General features: G+C 43.6%; 1 protein-coding gene across 4 annotated transcripts in view; it reads left to right on the top strand.

The window, feature by feature from the left end:
* LOC115163327 (breast carcinoma-amplified sequence 3) overlaps positions 1-22486 on the top strand; it is a 305848-nt gene that overhangs the window by 75212 nt on the left and 208150 nt on the right. For 2 of the 4 annotated variants that reach the window (XM_029715121.1, XM_029715119.1), the window contains exon 16: positions 9113-9145. The exons of the other annotated variants lie outside the window; for them this stretch is intronic. In XM_029715121.1, the coding sequence (XP_029570981.1) occupies positions 9113-9145 (33 nt within the window). The remainder of the gene's footprint in view (positions 1-9112; positions 9146-22486) is intronic. 4 annotated transcript variants of the gene reach the window in all.

The following is a 22486-nucleotide window of genomic DNA, read 5'->3' as shown; positions in this document are numbered from 1 at the left end:
TTCAGGACTTTGATATTTACAGCGTATCTGTTCCATTTTATGGACCTTGGGAGTCTGTGATAAAGTTAGCCAGGAATCTGGGGGCTGGGTTTTGGAGATGTCATTCTCTGCGTGGTGTTGGAGATGGTGTGTGAGTTTGTAGGGGGAAGAGTCTAAATCTTCAACTACGACACACACACATTGGCCATTTTAACATGTAAATCTTGGCGGGGCAAACTCCCCAATTTTTTTTTTACGCATGCCAGCAAAGCCACTACTCAACACTAAACAATACATGAATTGCACTATAACAGTGACAAACTGTGCCCGCAAACTGTTACGGCCTACATAAAGCTGTCCCAACAGCAGAGCTTTCTTTTCAGCACCATAGAGTGAATCCTTACCCCTGCTACACCTGGCTATCAGCTGAGCCTTGTCTGGCAGCGAAACAGTTCATACAGCCTCAATTACTGCCTTTAAAAAAAAACATAGCTGATATGGCTGACTTGCTTGGAATGATGTAGTCAATATGACTGTTCAGCACTTTTGAAATGTACAGCGACAGAATTCAGAACATGGGCCGTTCTTGCAGTATTCTCCCTGTACACCAAGTCAGAACGGTAGGATAAATAAAGGGGGCATATAGAGGGGACATAAAGCTCTTACAATATTTTATGATTACGTTTCTCTAAAACAGACTATAGGCTACATGCCAAGTCGGAATATTAGGCTTTAGCAGTGGGAAAGGGACCAAATTATTAGGGTGAAGCACATGGGCTACTAACAGCTTACTACACAACATACACTTGGTATTACTTTCTCAGCTACAGTATACATATCTCCCTGGCAAAATCCATGATTTATGCAGCAGCATACAATACATTTTTGGACCTTGTTGTGCTGTTCTTAATTGAACAGGAAGGTGGCGTGGCAGTCGTTTGTGGGCAAATTTTATTATCAAACTTTGTCATCAAAGTCTGGCATTCTCTGGATTTATGGTGCTTTCAAGACAACTGTGAACTCTTGTAAAAAACAAGGTTGAATCATGACATCAGTGATCTTCAGGTCAGAGTTCTAGAAAGAGCCCTGAGTTCCCAACTTGGAATTACGAGTTGGATGACCGTTCAAAATGTATTTTCCCCAGTCCGAGCTCGTTTTTTTGAGTTCCCAGTTGTCTTGAACTCACTGAAGTCTGAGATTTCCAAGTTCCAGTTGTTTTGAATGCGGCAGAAGTCATGCTGGATTGACAGCATGGCCAATATATTACATTTTTTCTTGCCCATGGTGTTGAATGTTTATCCTTTTAAGCTTGGAAAAGAGTCCCTTAAACCCAGACTTGGAACACATCCACTCCACTGAATAGCAGGCTGGTGATTGCTTTGTGGTGCTTGCAGTTAGCCACTGATTCCTTCCGATTTTCAACTTGTTCTGTAATGTATATATCCAATGGCCGATGAGCACCGATACATTATCTGTAATTTCTCTTCATATGACAAGGATTGAAAAGGATTTGCCAGTAGATTGTCGACTTGATTCATGATGATGACTGCTTTCTAGCTAAGATTTTGAAAGTACAATGTTGACATGATCAGTCCAATCAAGGCTACGGTAGATATAACGCGATTTGACATCACTTTATCTAAGGCCAATGACCTTGAGCCTTCTTGGATGGGCATTTCTAATGTAACTCTATGGCAGCACCCAAGGGGCTTGAATTTGAGCTATCCCCGTAGATTTTGCGGTGACGTAGTGTCCCCAAGAGTGACAAAATACTCAGCCAATCACGGGGCAACTAGAGAACATTACCAACCACTACGCTCCGTGTTTTCCTCAGGCTGCCCCACCACCACAGAAAGCACTGAGCTAGGCTAAAACACCTGCATTTTGGAGCTGCCTTACTCAAGAAAGCAAAAAAGAGACCATGTTTGTATGTGGCTTTATTAACTCAAAGATTTGTTTTACATTGTTTTCATACTAATATATGACATGTATAAATGCCAAAACAACATGCCAAACAGGCAACCCCCCCCCCCCCCCCCCCCCCCCAAAAATAGATATATTTTTAGCTAAACAGGTTGGGCTCAAAGCAGGTGGGGCTCAGCCCCAACTGCCCTGAGTGACGGGCCGCCACTGGACCCACACACTCCCTGATGTGTCACGTTGGTTCAGTTAATGTTTCTTATAGGCAGGCAACCCAATTATGATCTTTTTTCAGTAATTGGTCTTTTGACCAATCAGATCACCTCTGAAAAATATCTGATGTGAAAAGATCTGATGTGATTGGTCAAAAGACCAACTAGTGGAAAAAAGATCAGAATTGGACTGCCTTTGTACACACAGCCATAGAGGAGAAAAATTGTGTGTCCAGTATGACATTGTTCAACACGTCTTCTTTCGGTAAATTGTTGACAGGTTTCTCACCCTGAGAACTGACTATTCTCTAGGTCAGGGATCATCAACTAGATTCAGCCGCGGGCCAATTCTTTCTTGAGCGGATGGTCAGTGGGCCAGAACATTTTTTTACATTTTCTTTAGACTCCAAATTGACCGCAAGAAGCCTAAACAGATATAATATTTGACTAAAACATAATAATTTCAAACCTTGATTACATTTGGGCACATTGTCTTGTGTAGGGTGCTGTCTTTCGGATGGGACATTAATGTGGGTGTCCTGACACTCTGTGGTCATTCAAAATTCCATGCCGTAAGAGTAGGGGCGTTCACCCCGGTGTCATGGCTAAATTCCCAACCTGGCCACATTATGTCATGGGTGCCTAATCATCCCCCTCATTCCTAATTGGCATATATGACTCCTCACCTCTCCACCTGATAGCTGATGTGTGGTGAGAGTTTTCACAAAAAAGGTTGCCGTGCATCACTGAGATGGGTGCATCTCATTGATAGTGGATAAGGTGAGTTTCCCCCTACTATGTAAAGCGCTTTGAGTATCTCAGTTGGTAGGAAAGTGCTATATAAATCCAATCAATTATTATAAATTATTATTGATTATTATTATTATTATTATTTGTATACGATCACATATGTCTCTCTAATATAAGTGGGAATACTTCGGAACAGATTTCCAAAATGTAAATCACTTGGAGCTGATTTCCTGGTGTGTTTACAGTCTTTTATGACCAACAATAACAATTCAACAAGCAAGCAAAATATATTTATTTTTATATTTATCAGAAAACATGGGGGGACAAATAAAACCACCCAGGGGCCAAATTCGACCCGCCGGTTGGGGAACTCTGCTCTAGGTGTTAATGTAGCCCGTGTGGACAGACGCTGGTTTGTGTAACATAAAAACAACACCTCCAGTATAACAGTTGTGAATGGCTGTAAGGGATGGCTGTTTAACCTTAGTGGGTCTCTGTCTGTAGTGTAGTAAAGCAGGGTTTTGATGTTCCAACATGTATCCATTGCTACGTTTTGATCTGACCAGACCGACTCCATGAAGAAGTGATGTGCTTTACGACTTCAAATGCTTTTTCTATTGTCTGCATCCATCATTCGTATGGTAGACTTTAGAGCAGTGGTCACCAACTGGTTGATCGCGATCGACTAGTGGTACTCCAAGGCATTCCTAGTCGATCACCAAAAATTTCTGTAAAAAAAAAAAAAAATAGATAAATCCTGGTGTTCCTATTATTTTAATTAGTTTCATGCTTCTTCTTCTATGATAAAATGGCGGTCCACAAACAAATGTTTCAGGTGCATGCTGCCTGCTACTGTGCTGGAGTGTCTGGTCGATCACGGTTTACATTATTCATTTTGCGCTCTTTTCATTGATCATCTTTGAGATATTTTTACAACTTGATTGTGCCGTCATCATTGCTTTGCACAAAAAGGGCTTCACAGGCAAGGATATTGCTGCCAGTAAGATCGAAATCAACCATTTATCGGATCATCAAGAACTTCAAGGAGAGCGGTTCAATTGTTGTGAAGAAGGCTTCAGGGCGCCCAAGAAAGTCCAGCAAGCGCCAGGACCATCTCCTAAAGTTGATTCAGCTGCGGGATCGGGGCACCACCAGTACAGAGCTTGCTCAGGAATGGCAGCAGGCAGGTGTGAGTGCATCTGCACGCACAGTGAGGCGAAGACTTTTGGAGGATGGCCTGGTGTCAAGAAGGGCAGCAAAGAAGCCACTTCTCTCCAGAGAAAACATCAGGGACAGACTGATATTCTGCAAAAGGTACAGGGATTGGACTGCTGAGGACTGGGGTAAAGTCATTTTCTCTGATGAATCCCCTTTCCGATTGTTTGGGGCATCCGGAAAAAAGCTTGTCCAGAGAAGAAAAGGTGAGCGCTACCATCAGTCCTGTGTCATGCCAACAGTAAAGCATCCTGAGACCATTCATGTGTGGAGTTGCTTCTCAGCCAAGGGAGTGGGCTCACTCACAATTTTGCCTAAGAACACAGCCATGAATAAAGAATGGTACCAACACATCCTCCGAGAGCAACTTCTCCCGACCATCCAGGAACAGTTTGGTGACGAACAATGCCTTTTCCAGCATGATGGAGCACCTTGCCATAAGGCAAAAGTAATAACTAAGTGACTCGGGGAACAAAACATTGATGTTGTGGGTCCATGGCCAGGAACCTCCCCAGACCTTAATCCCATTGAGAACTTGTGGTCAATCTTCAAGAGGCGGGTGGAAAAACAAAAACCCACAAATTCTGACAAACTCCAAGCATTGATTATGCAAGAATGGGCTGCCATCAGTCAGGATGTGGCCCAGAAGTTAATTGACTGCATGCCAGGGCAGATTGCAGAGGTCTTGAAAAAGAAGGGTCAACACTGCAAATATTGACTCTTTGCATCAACTTCATGTAATTGTCAATAAAAGCATTTGACACTTATGAAATTCTTGTAATTATACTTCAGTATTCTATAGTAACATCTGACAAAAATATCTGAAGACACTGAGGCAGCACACTTTGTGAAAATTAATATTTGTGTCATTCTCAAAACTTTTGGCCACAACTGTACAGTGTTGAACAATATCTTCATTTTCTTGGCAATTTCTCGCATGGAATAGCCTTCATTTCTCAGAACAAGAATACACTGACGAGTTTCAGAAGAATGTTCTTAGTTTCTGGCCATTTTGAGCCTGTAATCGTACCCACAAATGCTGATGCTCCAGATACTCAAGTAGTCTACAGAAGGCCAGTTTTATTGCTGCTTTAATCAGGACAACAGTTTTCAGCTGTGCTAACATAATTGCAAAAGGGTTTTCTAATGATCAATTAGCCTTTTAAAATGATAAACTTGGATTAGGTAACTCAACGTGCCATTGGAACACAGGAGTGATGGTTGCTGATAATGGGCCTCTGTACGCCTATGTAGATGCTCCATTAAAAGTCTGCCGTTTCCAGCTACAATAGTCATTTACAACATTAACAATGTCTACACTGTATTTCTGATCAATTTGAAGTTATTTTAATGGACAAAAAAATGTGCTTTTCTTTCAAATACAAGGACATTTTTAAGTGACCCCAAACTTTTGAACGGTGGTGTTGGTTTTTATAAATTGTTGCTCATTTATTTTATATATATATATATATATATATACAGTACCAATCATTGGTTTGGACACACCTACTCATTGAAGAGTTTTTCTTTATTTTACTATTTTCTACATAGTTTTGATGTCTTCACTATTATTCTACTATGAAATAGCACATGGAATCATGTAGTAACCAAAAAAGTGTTAAATCAAAATATATTTTTGATTCTTCAAAGTAGCCACCCTCTGCCTTGATGACAGCTTTGCACACTCTTGGCATTCTCTCAACCAGCTTCACCTGGAATGCTTTTCCAAAAGTCTTGAAGGAGTGCTCACATATATGCTGAGCACTTGTTGGCTGATTTTCCTTCACTCTGTGGTCCAACTCATCCCAAACCATCTCAATTGGTTTGAGGTCAAGTGATTGTGGAGGCCAGGTCATCTGATGCAGCACTCCATCATTCTCCTTCTTGGGCAAATAGCCCTTACACAGCCTGGAGGTGTGTTGGGTCATTGTCCTGTTGAAAAACAAATAATAGTCCCACTAAGTGCAAACCAGATGGGATGGTGTATTGCTGCAGAATGCTGTTGTAGGCATACTGATTAAGTGTGCCTTGAATTCTAAATAAATCACAGACAGTGTCACCAGCAAAGCACCCCCACACCATCACACCTCCTCCTCCATGCTTCACAGTGGGAACCACACATGTGGAGATCATCATTTTACTTCTCTGCGTCTCACAAACACACAGCGGTTGGAACCAAAAATCTTACATTTGGACTCATCAGACCAAAGGACAGGTTTCCACCAGTCTAATGTCCATTGCTTGTGTTTCTTGGCCCAAGCAAGTCTCTTCTTGTTATTGGTGTCCTTTAGTAGTGGTTTCTTTGCAGCAATTCGACCATAAAGGCCTGATTCATGCAGTCTCCTCTGAACAGTTGATGTTGAGATGTTCCTGCTATTTGGGCTGTAATTTCTGAGGCTGGTAACTGTAATGAACTTATCCTCTGCAGCAGAGGTAACTCTGGGTCTTCCTTTCATCATAGCGCTTCATGGTTTTTGCAACTGCACTTGAAGAAACTTTCAGAATTCTTGAAATGTTCCGTAGTGACTGACCTTCATGTCTTGAAGTAATGATGGACTGTCGTTTCTCTTTGCTTATTTGAGCTGTTCTTGCCATAATATTGACCGGGTATTTTACCAAATAGGGCTATCTTCTGTATACCAACCCTATCTTGTCACAACACAACTGAATGTCTGAAACGCATTAAGAAGGAAAGAAATTCCACAAATTAACTTTTAACAAGGCATACCTGTTAATTGAAATGCATTCCAGGTGACTACCTCATGAAGCTGGTTGAAAGAATGCCAAGAGTGTGCAAAGCTGAGTTATTTCTTAGTTTTGATGTCATCACTTTTATTCTACAATGTAGAAATATAGAAAAACCCTGGAATGAGGTGTCCAAACTTTTGACTGGTACTGTATATATATTTTTCATGCAAGAATGTATAAAAACCTGTTTTTGCTTTGCGATTGAGTTATTGTGTATAGATTTATGTATTCATTTTTTTATTCCATTTTAGAATAAGGCTGTAACGTAACAAAATGTGGAAAAAGTCAAGGGGTCTGATTTCTTTCCGAATGCACTGTATATCAAAGTGTTCTGATAAGCTTGCTTTATTAGTAGTGGCTTGTCTTTTTAATATTGCGGAATATTTCACTTTCCCCAGTCAGGAGTAACAGCATGAATTGGTGCATGAGGCAGAAATAATGCAATGCAAAATGGTTTCACCGTCATCTGGAAGACTGTGTCCCCTTTACTCAGCAGAGGGAGGGAGAGCAGAGGGATGTTGGATCAGGTGACAGGTAACCTCACCGCAGCTCCCTCCCCTCAGACTGACCATCAGATGCAGGCCATCAGTATAGTAAAAAAGAAAAGCTAATTATTTTTGCTCACTCAGCTGTGTTTCACAAGTAATACAACCAAGTATCTAATACCAGTGTGATCATACCTACATTTAAATGGTCTGAGAAGAACAACATTGGCAGGGCAATTCAAGCATAGCCAATATGCAGTGATATAATGTATTGGGCTTATAGCCTACTGCACAAACCTTATTGCTACATAACTGATTTTAATTGGTTAATGTTGCGTAGGCTTACATTTTTTAAGTCATGTTTAAAAAATAATAATCTGAGTGGTAGATCTTGGCTTACATTTTGACTCAGAAAGTGATCTTAACACATCAGTCTGAAGTTTGTTGCATGAGCTTCAGAATGAGTTGTCAGCATCCTGTTGTGTTGCTTTGAAGTGCTGATCTCGTGTCATTTTAGTCTGTTTCTGAGTGATGAGGCTAGATGATTTCTTCTGTTTGCGCAGCCTCCAAAAAATCTCCCCCTAAAAGTTGATCACTATTTGCTTTGTTTATCTTCTGTCTGTTTTGTGAACAGGTTGTTTCTCGGGCTTGAATCTGGGCGTCAGAATCGGGGATGATGAATCAGTCAGAAAAGCCACAACAGCTGCCCTCTGATTGTCCCCTCTGACAACACATTGATTTTGGGGAAGGAACTAAGAAATGTTCACATCCTTCAGAGCTGCCAGGCCGCTTTAAAAATAGAAATCTACAGTTGGGCTTTTTTTCCCTCTCTCTGTTTAAATATGGAGTCGTGCTATTTATTCTCCTCAAGTCCTGTTTTAACCCTTGACCTATGATCTTCACCAATGCATCCTCAAAGGAATAGCTAACCTGAGGTCTCTAATTATTTTATTTAATTGAGCCAGTGTATTCAATTTAGAGCCCTGCACGGGCATGAATTTTAAGGCCGAGGGCTACCCATGCCCACAACGTTCAGGCCCGATTTGCTTCTGACAAATTTTAAGGCCCTGCCCTGCCCTGTCCGAAACCCAAAACTCAAGGAACATTTTATTATTTTCTGTCCAATAATCTCTCCTGTATTTGATGAGGTTGAAGAACTTCTGACACCATGCTATGATCTTAGTAAGATATGACTGTACTGCGCTTCAGAGCACGAACAAAAGGCTCAGCTTCAGAATGTTAATGATCGATTTAATGATACCTGAGCCCTGCCCGTACCCTAGTTATTGATGAAAAAGCAGGCCCTACCCGGGCCCAACCCCATGTATAATTTTGGGGCTCGTCGGGTAGCAGAGCTCTGACTCTATTGACCCAATGTCCCTAAAAATGTCCCTAATAATGTCCATGTAAAAAATATATATTTGACAATCATTTTAAACTTCTATTCAGAAGTCAATCATATTACACAACAAGATTACACAACCTGAACCTGGAAGAGTGCTCTGTTGGTCAACTGCTTAGACATCATACATACTGTACATATTTGATTGTTGATATGGAGTGGATGTTTCATGTACTTTAAACCAATGTGTTTGTTTTAAACTGTCCTATGTATGGTTTTATCAGACTTATTGTCTGTGGTAGTTGAGTCTGGCTGATTTGGGGTCAGTGTTTGACTATAGACAAGACTGAGCTGGCTCTGCTGTGCTTCTGTCACTGTCTGACAGAGTTCAGTCCAAACACTCCTGTAATTGAAAGAGAAAAGTTATGCTGCACTGACTCTACTGCTATTCCATTCAACAGGAGCAAAATGCAGAAAGAAAAGAGAAAATAGAGGTCAGTGAAGTCTGGTCCGCCATGTGTCCACTCGCATCTGTGTGTGTGTATGTGTTCTTTGCATGAGCCCGTATGTGTTTGCAGCTGGGGTCAAACAATGACACATCAACACATGAATGTTAGTCTGTTAGTGAAGGTGCTGATTTCTCCTGGTGGCCTGAAATAGAATGCTTGGTGGTTCATTGTGGATCCAACAGTCATCCAGCCATCTGGTTTCTGGCCCACTTTCAGAGGCTGCAGCAAAGGGCAAAACAAGGTGCAAAGGGAAACAGTTAATTCACTGTTGATAAAGGGATACTTCCTCTGTGCCATTACAAGCCAACACAGAGCTTGTTTTGGTTTTCAGGGTTCTTTAATCCTTCACACCGCCCTTTTCTGTCAGTCATCGTCCTCCGGCCAAAACACAGTCAGCGTGTAACGGACGCCGGTCTTACGATGATGGCATTTGCTGTATGTCCCAAATGACACCCTTTTCCCTTTTATAGTGCACTACTTTTGACCAGAGCTCTATGGGCCCTGGTCAAATGTAGTGCACTATAAAGGAAATATCGTGCCATTTTGGATGCAGGCATTACCTCGGAGTGGTTGATAACTAACTAACTAACGTTAAGCTAGCGAGGCGTGACATGTTTACGACTTGACCCTCTGACCCAGGGCTTGTCTGTGAAGTTCTATAATTAGAGCTTTTTAAACGCTCACTTTGAAGTGCAGGACATACTGATTTTGTCACCCTTGGTAAAACATGAGGTTTGATGTTGTTTGCTTGCTGTGTGCTCCACAGTGGCCAACTGTATATGACCTCTGTAGCACACACACACACACACACACACACACACACTGGAAATTAGTATCAATCACCTCAGCATAGTAACATTTTAAACGTTGTATAGTGATGGATGAAGGAAGATGTGGTTTACAGCGTATGTGATGGTCATACAGTTGCTTCTACACATCTCTTGTTCCCAATGACAGATTAATCTGTCACTTACTGAAAAGCAAAGGCAGTGTAGTTAGTCTTCAGCTACATTTTCAACCTCTCCCTGACCGTCTGTAATACCTACATGTTTCAAGCAGACCACCATAGTCCCTGTGCCCATGAACACCAAATCAACCAGTCTAAATGTCTATCGCCCTGTACCACTCACATCTATAGCCATGAAATGCATTGAAGGCTGGTCATGGCTCACTTCACCATCATCCCAGACACCCTGGACCCACTCTGTTCTCACCTATGTGAGAATGCTGTTCATTGACTACAGCTCAGCGTTCAACACCATAGTACCCTCGAAGCTCATTACTAAGCTAAGGTCCCTGGTAATGAACACTTCCCTCTGCAACTGGATCCTGGACATCCTGACGGGCCGCCCCTCAAGGGTGCGTGCTCAGTCCCCTCCTGGCCGCGCACGACTCAAACACCATCATTCAATTTGCCAACGACACAGAGGTGGTAGGTCTGATCACCGACAACGATGAGACAGTCTGTAGGGAGGAGATAAGGGACCTGGCAGTGTGGTGCCAGGACAACAACCTCCTTAAACTTCAGTAAGACAAAGGAGCTGATCGTGAACTACAGGAAACTAAGAGCTGAGCACTCCCTCATTCACATCGACGGGGCTGTAGTGGAGCAGGTCGAGAGCTTCAAGTTCCTTGGTGTCCACATCACTAAGGATCTATCATGGTCCAAACACACCAACACAGTCATGAAGAGGGTACAACAACGCCTCTTCCCCCTCAGGAGACTAAAAAAGATCCTCAAAGTTCTACAGTTGCACCATTGAGAGCGTCTTAACTGGCTGCATCACCGCTTGGTATGGCAACTGCTTGGCATCGGACCACAAGGTGCTACAGAGGGTAATGCGTACAGCCCAGTACATCACTGGGGCCGAGCTCTCTGCCATCTAGGACCTCTATACCAGGCGGTGTCAGGAAGGCCTTAAAAATTTTCAGACTCCAGCCACCCAATCTCTGCTACCGCACGGCAAGCGGTACCAATGCACCAAGTCTGGAACCAACAAGACCCTGAACTGCTTTTACCCACAAGCCATAATACTTCTAAACAATAGCTCATCAAATGGCTACCCGGGCAACCTGCGTTGACCCTTTTTTGCACTAACTCTCTTGCACTGACTCTATGCACACACACAGGACTCTACCCACACACTCACATATACTTACACTAACACACACACACCCTACATACACCCACAGATAACATGCACATGCATGCAAACTGACCACAAACACTTTTACACTCACCAAATACACTGCTGCTACTGTCTTATCTATCCTGTTGCCTAGTCACTTTACCCCTACCGAAAGTGCCTTGAAAGTATTCAGACCCCTTGACCTTTTCCACGTTTTGTTACTCTACAGCCTTATTCTAAACTGGATTAAAGTAATCTACATGCAATACCCATAATGACAAAGCGAAAACAGGTTTTTATTTTATTTTTGCAAATGTATTCAAACTAAAAAAACTATACCTTTTATTTACATAAGTATTCAGACCCTTTGCTATGAGTCTCGAAATTGAGCTCAGGTGCATCCTGTTTCCATTGATCATCCTTGATGTTTCTACAACTTGATTGGAGTCCACCTGTGGTAAATTCAATTGATTGGACATGATTTGGAAAGTCACACACCTGTCTATATAAGGTCCCACAGTTGACAGTCCATGTCAGAGCAAAAACCAAGCCATGAGGTCGAAGGAATTGTCCGTAGATCTCCGAGACAGGATTGTGTCGAGGCACAGATCTGGGAAGTGTACCAAAAAATATTTGCAGCATTGAAGGTCCCCAAGAACACAGTGGCCTCCATTCTTAAATGGAAGAAGTTTGGAACCACCAAGACTCTTCCTAGAGCTGGCCGCCCGGCCAAACTGAGCAATCGGGGGAGAAGGCCTTGATCAGGGAGGTGTCCAAGAACCTGATGGTCACTTTGACAGAGCTCTAGAGTTTCTCTGTGGAGATGGGAGAAACTTCCAGAAGGACAACCATCTCTTCAGCACTCCACCAATCATGCCTTTATGGTGGAGTGGCCAGACGGAAGCCACTCCTCAGTAAAAGGCTCATGATAGCACACTTGGGGTTTGCCAAAAGACCGTCTCAGACCATGAGAAACAAGATTCTCTGGTCTGATGAAACCAAGATTGAACTCTTTGGCTAAGCGTCACATCTGGAGGAAACCTGGCACCATCCCTACGGTGAAGAATGATGGTGGCAGCATCATGCTGTGGGGATGTTTTTTAGTGGCAGGGACTGGGAGACTATTCAGGATCAAGGCAAAGATGAATGGAGCAATGTACAGAGATCCTTGATGAAAACCTGCTCCAGAGCACTCAGCACCTCAACCTGGGGTGAAGGTTTACCTTCCAACAGGACAATGACCCTAAGCACAAACCCAAGCCAATGCAGGAGTGACTTCGGGACAACTCCCTGAATGTCCTTGAGTGGCCCAGAGCCTGGACTTGAACTTGATTGAACATCTCTGAAGAGACCTGAAAATAGCTGTGCAGCAACGCTCCCCATCCAACTTGAAAGAGTTTGAGAGGATCTGCAGAGAAGAATGGGAGAAACTCCCCAAATAGAGGTGTGCCAAGCTTGTAGCGTCATACCCAAGACGACTCAATGCTGTAATCGCTGCCAAAAGTGCTTCAACAAAGTACTGAGTAAAGAATACTTATGTAAATGTTTTTTCAGTTTTTTAATTTAATACATTTGCAAAAAATTCTAAAAACCTATTTTTACTTTGTCATGGCACCAAAGGAGATGGCTGCCGTTTTACGATCCGTAACCAATTGTGCATGTTTTTTCACGTTATTTGTAACTTATTTTGTACATAATGTTTCTGCCACTGTGTGTTATGACCGAAACGAGCTTCTAGATATCAGGACAGCGATTACTCACCCCGTACTGGAGGAATACTTTTTCTTCAATGAGTCAGAGGGGAAGGATTTACTTCAGACACCCAACAAGGCCCTCATTCCCGTCATGCGCAAAAAGAGACGGAGGTATCGTGCCTTGTAAGGATCTGTCGCAGAGATGGTAATCTACCATTACCATCGGTTCTATTAGCCAACATACAATCAATAACATACAGCTGGCGGGTTTTACGTTTTTTTTGCAGGATAGAACAGCGGCCTCTGGTAAGACAAGGGGTGGCGGTCTATTTATATTTGTAAACAACATCTGGTGCACGAAATCTAAGGAAGTCTCAAGGTTTTGCTCACCTGATGTAGAGTATCATCATGATAAGCTGTAGACCACACTATTTACCAAGAGTTTTCATCTGTATTTTTCTTAGCTGTCTATATACCACCACAAACCGATGCTGGCACTAAGACTGCACTCAATGAGCTGTATACGGCCACAAGCAAACAGGAAAACACTCATTCAGAGGTGGCACTCCTAGTGCCCGGGGACTTTAATGCAGAGGAACTCAAATCCTTTTTACCTAATTTCTACCAGCATGTTAAATGTGCAACCAGAGGGAAAAAAACTCTAGACCACCTTTACTCTACACACAGAGATGTGTACCAATCTGTCCCTCGCCCTCCATTTGGCAAATCTGACCAAAATTCTATCCTCCTGATTCCTGCTTACAAGCAAAAACTAAAGCAGGAAGTACCAGTGACTCGGTCAATAAGAAAGTGGTCAGATGAAGCAGATGCTAAGCTACAGGACTGTTTTGGTAGCACAGACTAGAATATATTCCGGGATTCTTCCGATGGCATTGAGGAGTACACAGTCACTGGCTTCATCAATAAGTGCATCGATGACATTGTCCCCACAGTGACCGTTGGTATATACCCCAACCAGAAGCCATGGATTACAGGCAACATCTGCACTGAGCAAAAGGGTAGAGCTTCCGCTTTCAAGGAGAGGGACTAACCCGGAAGCTTATAAGAAATCCCGCTATGCCCTACGACGAACCATCAAACAGGCAAAGAGTCAATACAGGACTAAGATTGAATCGTACTACACCGGCTCCGACACTTGTCGGATGTGGCAGGTCTTGCAAACTATTTCGGACTACAAAGGGAAGCACAGCCGCGAGCTGCCCAGTGACACGAGCCTACCAGACGAGCTAAATTACCTCTCTGCTCGCTTCGAGGCAAGTAACACTGAAGCATGCATTATAGCATCAGCTGTTCCGGATGACTGTGTGATCACGCTCTCCGTGGCCGATGTGAGTTAAACCTTTTAAACAGGTCATCATTCACAAGGCCGCAGGGCCAGGCGGATTACCAGGACGTGTACTCCGAGCATGCGCTGACCAACTGGCAAGTGTCTTCACTGACATTTTCAACCTGTCCTTGACCGAGTCTGTAATACCAACATGTTTCAAGCGGACCACCATAGTCCCTGTGCCCAAGAACACTCAGGTAACCTGCCTAAATGACTACCGTCCCGTAGCACTCACGTGTGTAGCCATGAAGTGCTTTGAAAGGCTGGTCATGGCTCACATCAACACCATTATCCCAGAAACCCAAGACCCAACAGATCCACAGATGACGCAATCTCTATTGCACTCCACACTGCCCTTTCCCATCTGGACAAAAGGAACACCTATGTGAGAATGCTATTCACTGACTATAGCTCCGTGTTCAACACCATAGTGCCCTCAAAGCTCATCACTAAGCTAAGGACCCTGGAACTAAACACCTCCCTCTGCAACTGGATCCTGGACTTCCTGACGGGCCGCCCCCAGGTGGTAAGGGTAGGTAACAACACATCCGCCACGCTGATTCTCAACATTGAGGCCCCTCAGGGGTTGCATGCTCAGTCCCCTCCTGTACTCCATGTTCACTCATGACTGCGTGGCCAGGCACGACTCCAACACCGTCATCAAGTTTGCCGATGACACAACAGTGGTAGGCCTGATCACCAACAACGATGAAACAGCCTATAGGGAGGAGGTCAGAGACCTGGCCGTGTGGTGCCAGGACAACATCCGCTCCCTCAGCGTTATCAAGACAAAGGAGATGATTGTGGACTACAGGAACAGGAGGACCGAGCATGCCCCCATTCTCATCGATGGGGCTGCAGTGGAGCAGGTTAAGAGCTTCAAGTTCCTTGGTGTCCACATCACCAACAAACTAACATGGTCCAATCACACTAAGGCAGTCATGAATAGGGCACGAGAAAGCCTATTCCCCTCTGCTACCGGCACGGCAAGCGGTACCGGAGCGCTACGTCTAGGTCCAAAAGGCTTCTTAACAGCTTCTACCCCCAAGCTATAAGACTCCTGAACAGCTAATGAAAGGCTCCCCAGACCCCTCTTTTACACTGCTGCTTCTCTGTTTATTATCTATGCATAGTGACTTTAACTCCACCTACATGTACATATTACCACGACTAACCGGTGCCGCCGCACATTGACACCGGTACAGTGACACCCCTTTATATAGCCTCGCTATTGTTATTTTACTGCTGCTTTTTAATTATTTGTTACTTTTATTTTAAATTTTTTACATATCTATTTTTTACACTTTTTTATTTTCTTAAAGCATTGTTGGTTAAGGGCTTGTAAGTAAGCATCGACTCGATACTTGTACTCCGTCTATATAGCCATGTTATTTTCTACTCCTTATATACAGACAGTATAGCCGTGTTATTTTCTATCTTATATTTATCTTATATTTAACTCTGCATTGTTGGAAATGTACCCGTAAGTAAGCATTTCCCTGTTAGTCTACAACTAACAAAGCATGTTACAAATAAAATTTGATTTGATATCTTACCAGTTCGTAATCATAACTGAAAGTCTTCCTTTTTAAGTTATTGTATCATGTAATGTTCCTCCTATATATGTATTTGACATTGAATGGAAAAACAATACATTTTCCAAATAAACTTCTGACTTCCAGGCTGCAGCACATCCGGCCGTGATTGGAGTCCCGTAGGGTGGCGCACAATTGGCTCAGCGTTGTCCGGGTTTGGCCGGGGTTGGCCGTCATTGTAAATAAGAATTTGTTCTTAACTGACTTGCCTAGTTTAATAAATAAAAGTTAAAAAAATATTTTTTTTTAACTTGCAGTACATATTCCATGGGCTTTCTCAGCATGTAGTACCGGTGTCATCCTCTGTATGGCACTGTGTTCTCAAAGTTACTCTTGGCAGAAAGCTGACCTGGCTCTGTAGTGCCAGTCAGTCTCTCTTCCACTCCACTGAGAGAGCGAGGAGAAGACATGTAAAGCTTGACTGGCGCAGCATAGTTTTGCCTTGATAGGAATCTAGCCCAACAGAAACAGAAAGGGCTGGGACGGCTCTGTAATTCCTCCTGCCTTCCTTTTTATGAATGATCACTTCCTTTCCACTGAAAATCATTCCCCTCATGAGTTCCACTTTAAATTCACAGTATGTAGGGTAGTTTGGTAATTGTGTTTTGGGTTTAACCCAAACTGAATGTTTTGTAACACTAGCCTAGCACAAATGTATTTTTTCTCACGTTTCCCTGTGTAAATATTAGATTTATTGTAGTATTGTTAAAAGAGAAGAAATCCATAATGAATGCATTATTTTGCTTTAGTCCGATTTAGTCTCAGATGTAATACACTGGGTGAAACTGAAGAGGCCCTAAAGGAAGATTTATGTTTTGTTGCCATAAATGTACATATTTCCCCTAGACCCCTAGGTTGTCTGAATGCGTTTTTGTTTCTCAAATTATCACACTTATTATCACACCGGGTTAAGAAATATCACAGTTGGAGAGAAACCATTTCCTCTGAAAATTAAAAATCCCAAAATACTCAAACAATTAACCACAATTTACATTCATCTACAATTTAGGATGTGGAAATTGTCAAAATAAATAGAAAATAGAAAATAAAAGTGTGAAGTACGGTATAAGTTTGTACATATAGTTGTAGTGTTATTTTTAATGTGTGTCTGGGTTGTACTGTGGTTGTGATTTTCCTCCTCGCGGTTCGAGACCCAGTCGGCTGCTGACCTCTGCTTGAGTCAATAACGGTGATCTCAGAGTAAAACCACACAGCAATCAAACAAGACATTTACTCAAATTTGTGCTCTCTGTATTTTCTGGAACCAAAAATACATAAGTTGAAGGAATATGTATCTGTGTCAGTGGTTTGTTCCTCCCATACCGCTGTGGGGACTCATTTTTATGTAACTCCTAATAGCTCAGTCTCTGACCACTAAACCCCTTATCATTGGGATTTCACTGCCACTCATAGTTATTGGATTTTCTAAATGATAATGTTAAAATAAAGGAACGCAGTTTTACTGTTCTACATGGGTTGAGAGAATTCTTGTGACTTCAACCGGTAGTGCTCCACATAGGCCACTCTGTGTTTCTCAATAGAACAGCTTTTTTACACTTGTTACCTTGTCTCGTTACACTGGGTTACTTCATAGAAAGACAGGCCTCCATTATAGTTACCACTCACTCCCTCTATCGTAGCCTGAGTGTGAGTTGCTCTAGCTAACTGTTGGTTGAGCCTCTGTTGTGATGATGTGGAACTGTGGCCAACTGTCTTTAACTCTATCTGACTAGCTTTGGTGTGGCTTAGTGTTGGGAAGCCCCTGTATTCTGCTGTGTGTTGTCCTCCTCTGGTTAATCCGTCTGATGTCTCTGTATAGGGCAGCGAAGGCTCAGGGCTCGGCTGAGACGCGAAGCCCTCCATAGTTTAACCATTGTGAGGAAATTAATTAGTGACTCTTCTCATGACCTGAGGCAGAGAGCCAACAGGGAGCCAACAGGGAGCCAACAGGGAGCCAACAGGGAGCCAACAGGGAGCCAACAGGGAGCCAACAGGGAGCCAACAGGGAGCCAACAGGGAGCCAACAGGGAGCCAACAGGGAGCCAACAGGGAGCCAACAGGGAGCCAACAGGGAGCCAACAGGGAGCCAACAGGGAGCCAACAGGGAGCCAACAGGGAGCCAAGCAGCCTTGCTACTGTACCGCCAGTTACACTGAAACACAGGCCACTAAGGCAACAATAATATATCACCCTTATATATTTAGAGCTTGAATGAAAAGTGAACAAATTATGTGTCATTATATGGGATGTATTTGTATTATGAGAAGGATATAGATGTTTGTGTTTCTGTAGCCTATTGTCATAAACAAAGATACAGTATTTGTTTAAAATTGCTGTCTTTTTTTGTATTGTGCATATGCAATTATATTGTAATAAAATAAGTTATTTGTTTTATGTGTTTCTGAAAAGTGTAAATTGTTAATATATTTTAATGTGTTTAACTGCATTGTCTGTTTGGGATTTTTAAAATGGTATTTTTAAAATGTCATTCACTTGATTTAGAGACTGCTGAATTGTGCCAGTTAAATCTAGATGAAAGTGCTCTTGAGGTTGCTACCAGTTATTTAAATGTAACCACCATTGTTATTGGACGATAATCATAAAGTTACTATGCTCCATTTCGATCGAGGATATTTTTAAGACTGGAATGAGTTACCAAATACAATAGTTACAAAAATACCAGTCTTTACTTTGCGCTGTGTTTGGAAGCTGAACAGAGAAATGTGGGCCTCTAAAGATGATGATTAATTAGCTAGCTGTAGAACATGTGTTTGAACGGTGGTAACTTTGATTAAAGGAAGCATGGTCTTGCCAGTCGTGTGTAAGACATTGTGGGCTGATTAGGAAGGGAATAGTTATGTTTTTTTACATTAGAAACTTAGTTACCTGAACAACCAGTACATTTGCACTCAAAATATAACCATGTAAAGATTGTTGATGGTACATACTGCTTATTGAGGCAGTCATGCCCCCTTCCTCATCACTCTCTGTCTCTGGTCTTGACTGTTTCCTCTCCTGCTGGCTGAGGGGTCATGTGGGAGCATCTGCCAGGCCAACCGGTCCTGTTTCGTTCCTCTCCTCTCCGTCTGGGGCGTGTCGGGGGGGGGGTACCACCGCTGCAGGATGCCGTTGGTAGTTAAGTGACTTCTGAGCTGTAAGTATGTTTGAGAGGTTCCTGCAGATGCGGAGCTGTGTAGACCTGGCTGGTTACCTCTGAACTACATGGACATGATCACATTACTGCCTGCCTGGTCCTGCTGATCACAGTCATGCTGTGGAGGGCCCATTGATCAGCCTTGTAGATAGGCATTCACATCCAGACCCTCTACCATGGCTCTATTGTTCTCTCCATCTCTCCTTCCATCACTCTCTCGTATAGCTTTCTCTCTTGCGTTATCTTTAACTCTCTAAAAAATACCTCTCTGTCACCATATCAACCATCTGAGGCATTGTAAATACTGACGTGCTGACATGTACTGCTGTAGACTAATATATCTGATTGCGGTGTGTGTGTTTGGTTGTTGGGGCTAGTGAACTAGGTTGTCTGTTTTTATGCTCTTTGACACATCAATAAAGTGGGCCTACATGTGGGAAATGTCTCCTAAGGTTTGCATTTGGACACATGAGAAATTTCAGTAAAGTTTGCTACCAATTATATTTTTATAAACGGTCCCCTGAGTGTCCCAAATGACGTCTCCTAAAACAAACCCCCATCACGGGTGGTTTGGGGAAAAGCCATTTTCACACAGGCTGGCTTGACCTCCCCTCAGCTATACAGAAGCCTTAATATAGCAGGCAGGCGGGGAAACTGAGGAGAGGAGAGTGATGATGGGTGATGCCTTGGCCCTGCTCCGGCGCTCCATCTTTACCTGCGACTCAGTCCGATGGCTTTTCCACAAATGTCTTGTGATACCTTGGGAAAACAGTACATCTTGTGATGTTTTTTTTCTGTGCAGCATGTAAGGGTTCTTTTTATTTGTTTTCACTTTGTCCACTGGGATCCCCTTTTTGTCCGGCACTTTCTAGCTCTCTCACTCACTCTCTCTCACTCACAAATATATATATATATATATATATATATACTGCTCAAAAAAATAAAGGGAACACTTAAACAACACAATGTAACTCCAAGTCAATCACACTTCTGTGAAATCAAACTGTCCACTTAGGAAGCAACACTGATTGACAATAAATTTCACATGCTGTTGTGCAAATGGAATAGACAACAGGTGGAAATTATAGGCAATAAGCAAGACACCCCCAATAAAGGAGTGGTTCTGCAGGTGGTGACCACAGACCACTTCTCAGTTCCTATGCTTCCTGGCTGATGTTTTGGTCACTTTTGAATGCTGGCGGTGCTTTCACTCTAGTGGTAGCATGAGACGGAGTCTACAACCCACACAAGTGGCTCAGGTAGTGCAGCTCATCCAGGATGGCACATCAATGCGAGCTGTGGCAAGAAGGTTTGCTGTGTCTGTCAGCGTAGTGTCCAGAGCATGGAGGTGCTACCAGGAGACAGGCCAGTACATCAGGAGACGTGGAGGAGGCCGTAGGAGGGCAACAACCCAGCAGCAGGACCGCTACCTCCGCCTTTGTGCAAGGAGGAGCAGGAGGAGCACTGCCAGAGCCCTGCAAAATGACCTCCAGCAGGCCACAAATGTGCATGTTTCTGCTCAAACGGTCAGAAACAGACTCCATGAGGGTGGTATGAGGGCCCGACGTCCACAGGTGGGGGTTGTGCTTACAGCCCAACACCGTGCAGGACGTTTGGCATTTGCCAGAGAACACCAAGATTGGCAAATTTGCCACTGGCGCCCTGTGCTCTTCACAGATGAAAGCAGGTTCACACTGAGCACGTGACAGACGTGACAGAGTCTGGAGATGCCGTGGAGAATGTTCTGCTGCCTGCAACATCCTCCAGCATGACCGGTTTGGCGGTGGGTCAGTCATGGTGTGGGGTGGCATTTCTTTGGGGGCCGCACAGCCCTCCATGTGCTCGCCAGAGGTAGCCTGACTGCCATTAGGTACCGAGATGAGATCCTCAGACCCCTTGTGAGACCATATGCTGGTGCGGTTGGCCCTGGGTTCCTCCTAATGCAAGACAATGCTAGACCTCATGTGGCTGGAGTGTGTCAGCAGTTCCTGCAAGAGGAAGGCATTGATGCTATGGACTGGCCCGCCCATTCCCCAGACCTGAATCCAATTGAGCACATCTGGGACATCATGTCTCGCTCCATCCACCAACGCCACGTTGCACCACAGACTGTCCAGGAGTTGGTGGATGCTTTAGTCCAGGTCTGGGAGGAGATCCCTCAGGAGACCATCCGTCACCTCATCAGGAGCATGCCCAGGCGTTGTAGGGAGGTCATACAGGCACGTGGAGGCCACACACACTACTGAGCCTCATTTTGACTTGTTTTAAGGACATTACATCAAAGTTGGATCAGCCTGTAGTGTGGTTTTCCACTTTAACTTTGAGTGTGACTCCAAATCCAGACCTCCATGGGTTGATAAATTGGATTTCCATTGATTATTTTTGTGTGATTTTGTTGTCAGCACATTCAACTATGTAAAGAAAAAAGTATTTAATAACATTTCTTTCATTCAGATCTAGGATGTGTTGTTTAAGTGTTCCCTTTATTTTTTTGAGCAGTGTATATATATATATATATAGTCCACAGTACTACTGCCAAGAGATGAGCTATAGGTGTACCTACCATAGGAGTCCCCTTAAAGCCTACCATTGACTATGTACATACCCAGCGTTCGACAGAGCTGCAGGAGTTGTGTCTAGGGGGGCATATGTGGGAGGGAATGCTTTCACCTCCAGGTAGTTGTTTGTCCCCCTGTGTGCTGAGGGTGTCAGGTTCTTGTCCGGTTATAGGTAGCACACAGGAGGAATTTTTTCTCTGTTGAGAATTCCTTTTGAATTTCCAGCCGAATGTAAAATGTTCCTGTTTTGATTAATTTAATAGAGTGAGTTAGGTCTGCTCTATACCAAATGAGCATACCCCCTGAGTCCCTTCCCTGTTTCACACCTTGTAGTTTGGTGGATGGAACTACCAGCTCTCTGTAACCTAGAGGGCAACCAGTGGGTCCATCTCCATAGGTCTGGTCTGAGGGGGCCTAAATGGGGTGTGGGCATGGTTGACTTGGGGGAGGTTGTTGATTGGTGGAGGTGTGTATGTGGCTGGTGGTGTTGTGGTCTGGATATAGGTCCTCTCAGCATGGGTCCTCTATGTGTAGGTCCAGGGGGGAGAGTGTCTCGCTGGTCTGGGCGGGGTGTCTTGATCTGTTGCTCCTGTGTGAGGGGCTGGGGTTGAGGGCGAGTTCCTTTAGGTTCCGGATGAAGGTGGGCACTGCTGCCTTGTATAGGTGGACCTGGTCGTAAAGGCTGTCCAGGGTGAAGTGGTGGGCCAGATATACATTTGGTTTTGAGTCTTTCTCTCTCTTGCTCTCTCTCTCTCTCTCTCGCTCTCTCTCTCGCTCTCTCTCTCTCAGTTGAAGGGGCTTTATTGGCATGGCATGTTGGCATATGCTTACATTGCCAAGGCAAGTGA

Source organism: Salmo trutta, chromosome 26, assembly GCF_901001165.1.
Source record: "Salmo trutta chromosome 26, fSalTru1.1, whole genome shotgun sequence".
In the NCBI taxonomy this organism is placed as follows: Eukaryota; Metazoa; Chordata; class Actinopteri; order Salmoniformes; family Salmonidae; genus Salmo; species Salmo trutta.
This window is presented reverse-complemented; position numbering and strand designations above follow the sequence as displayed.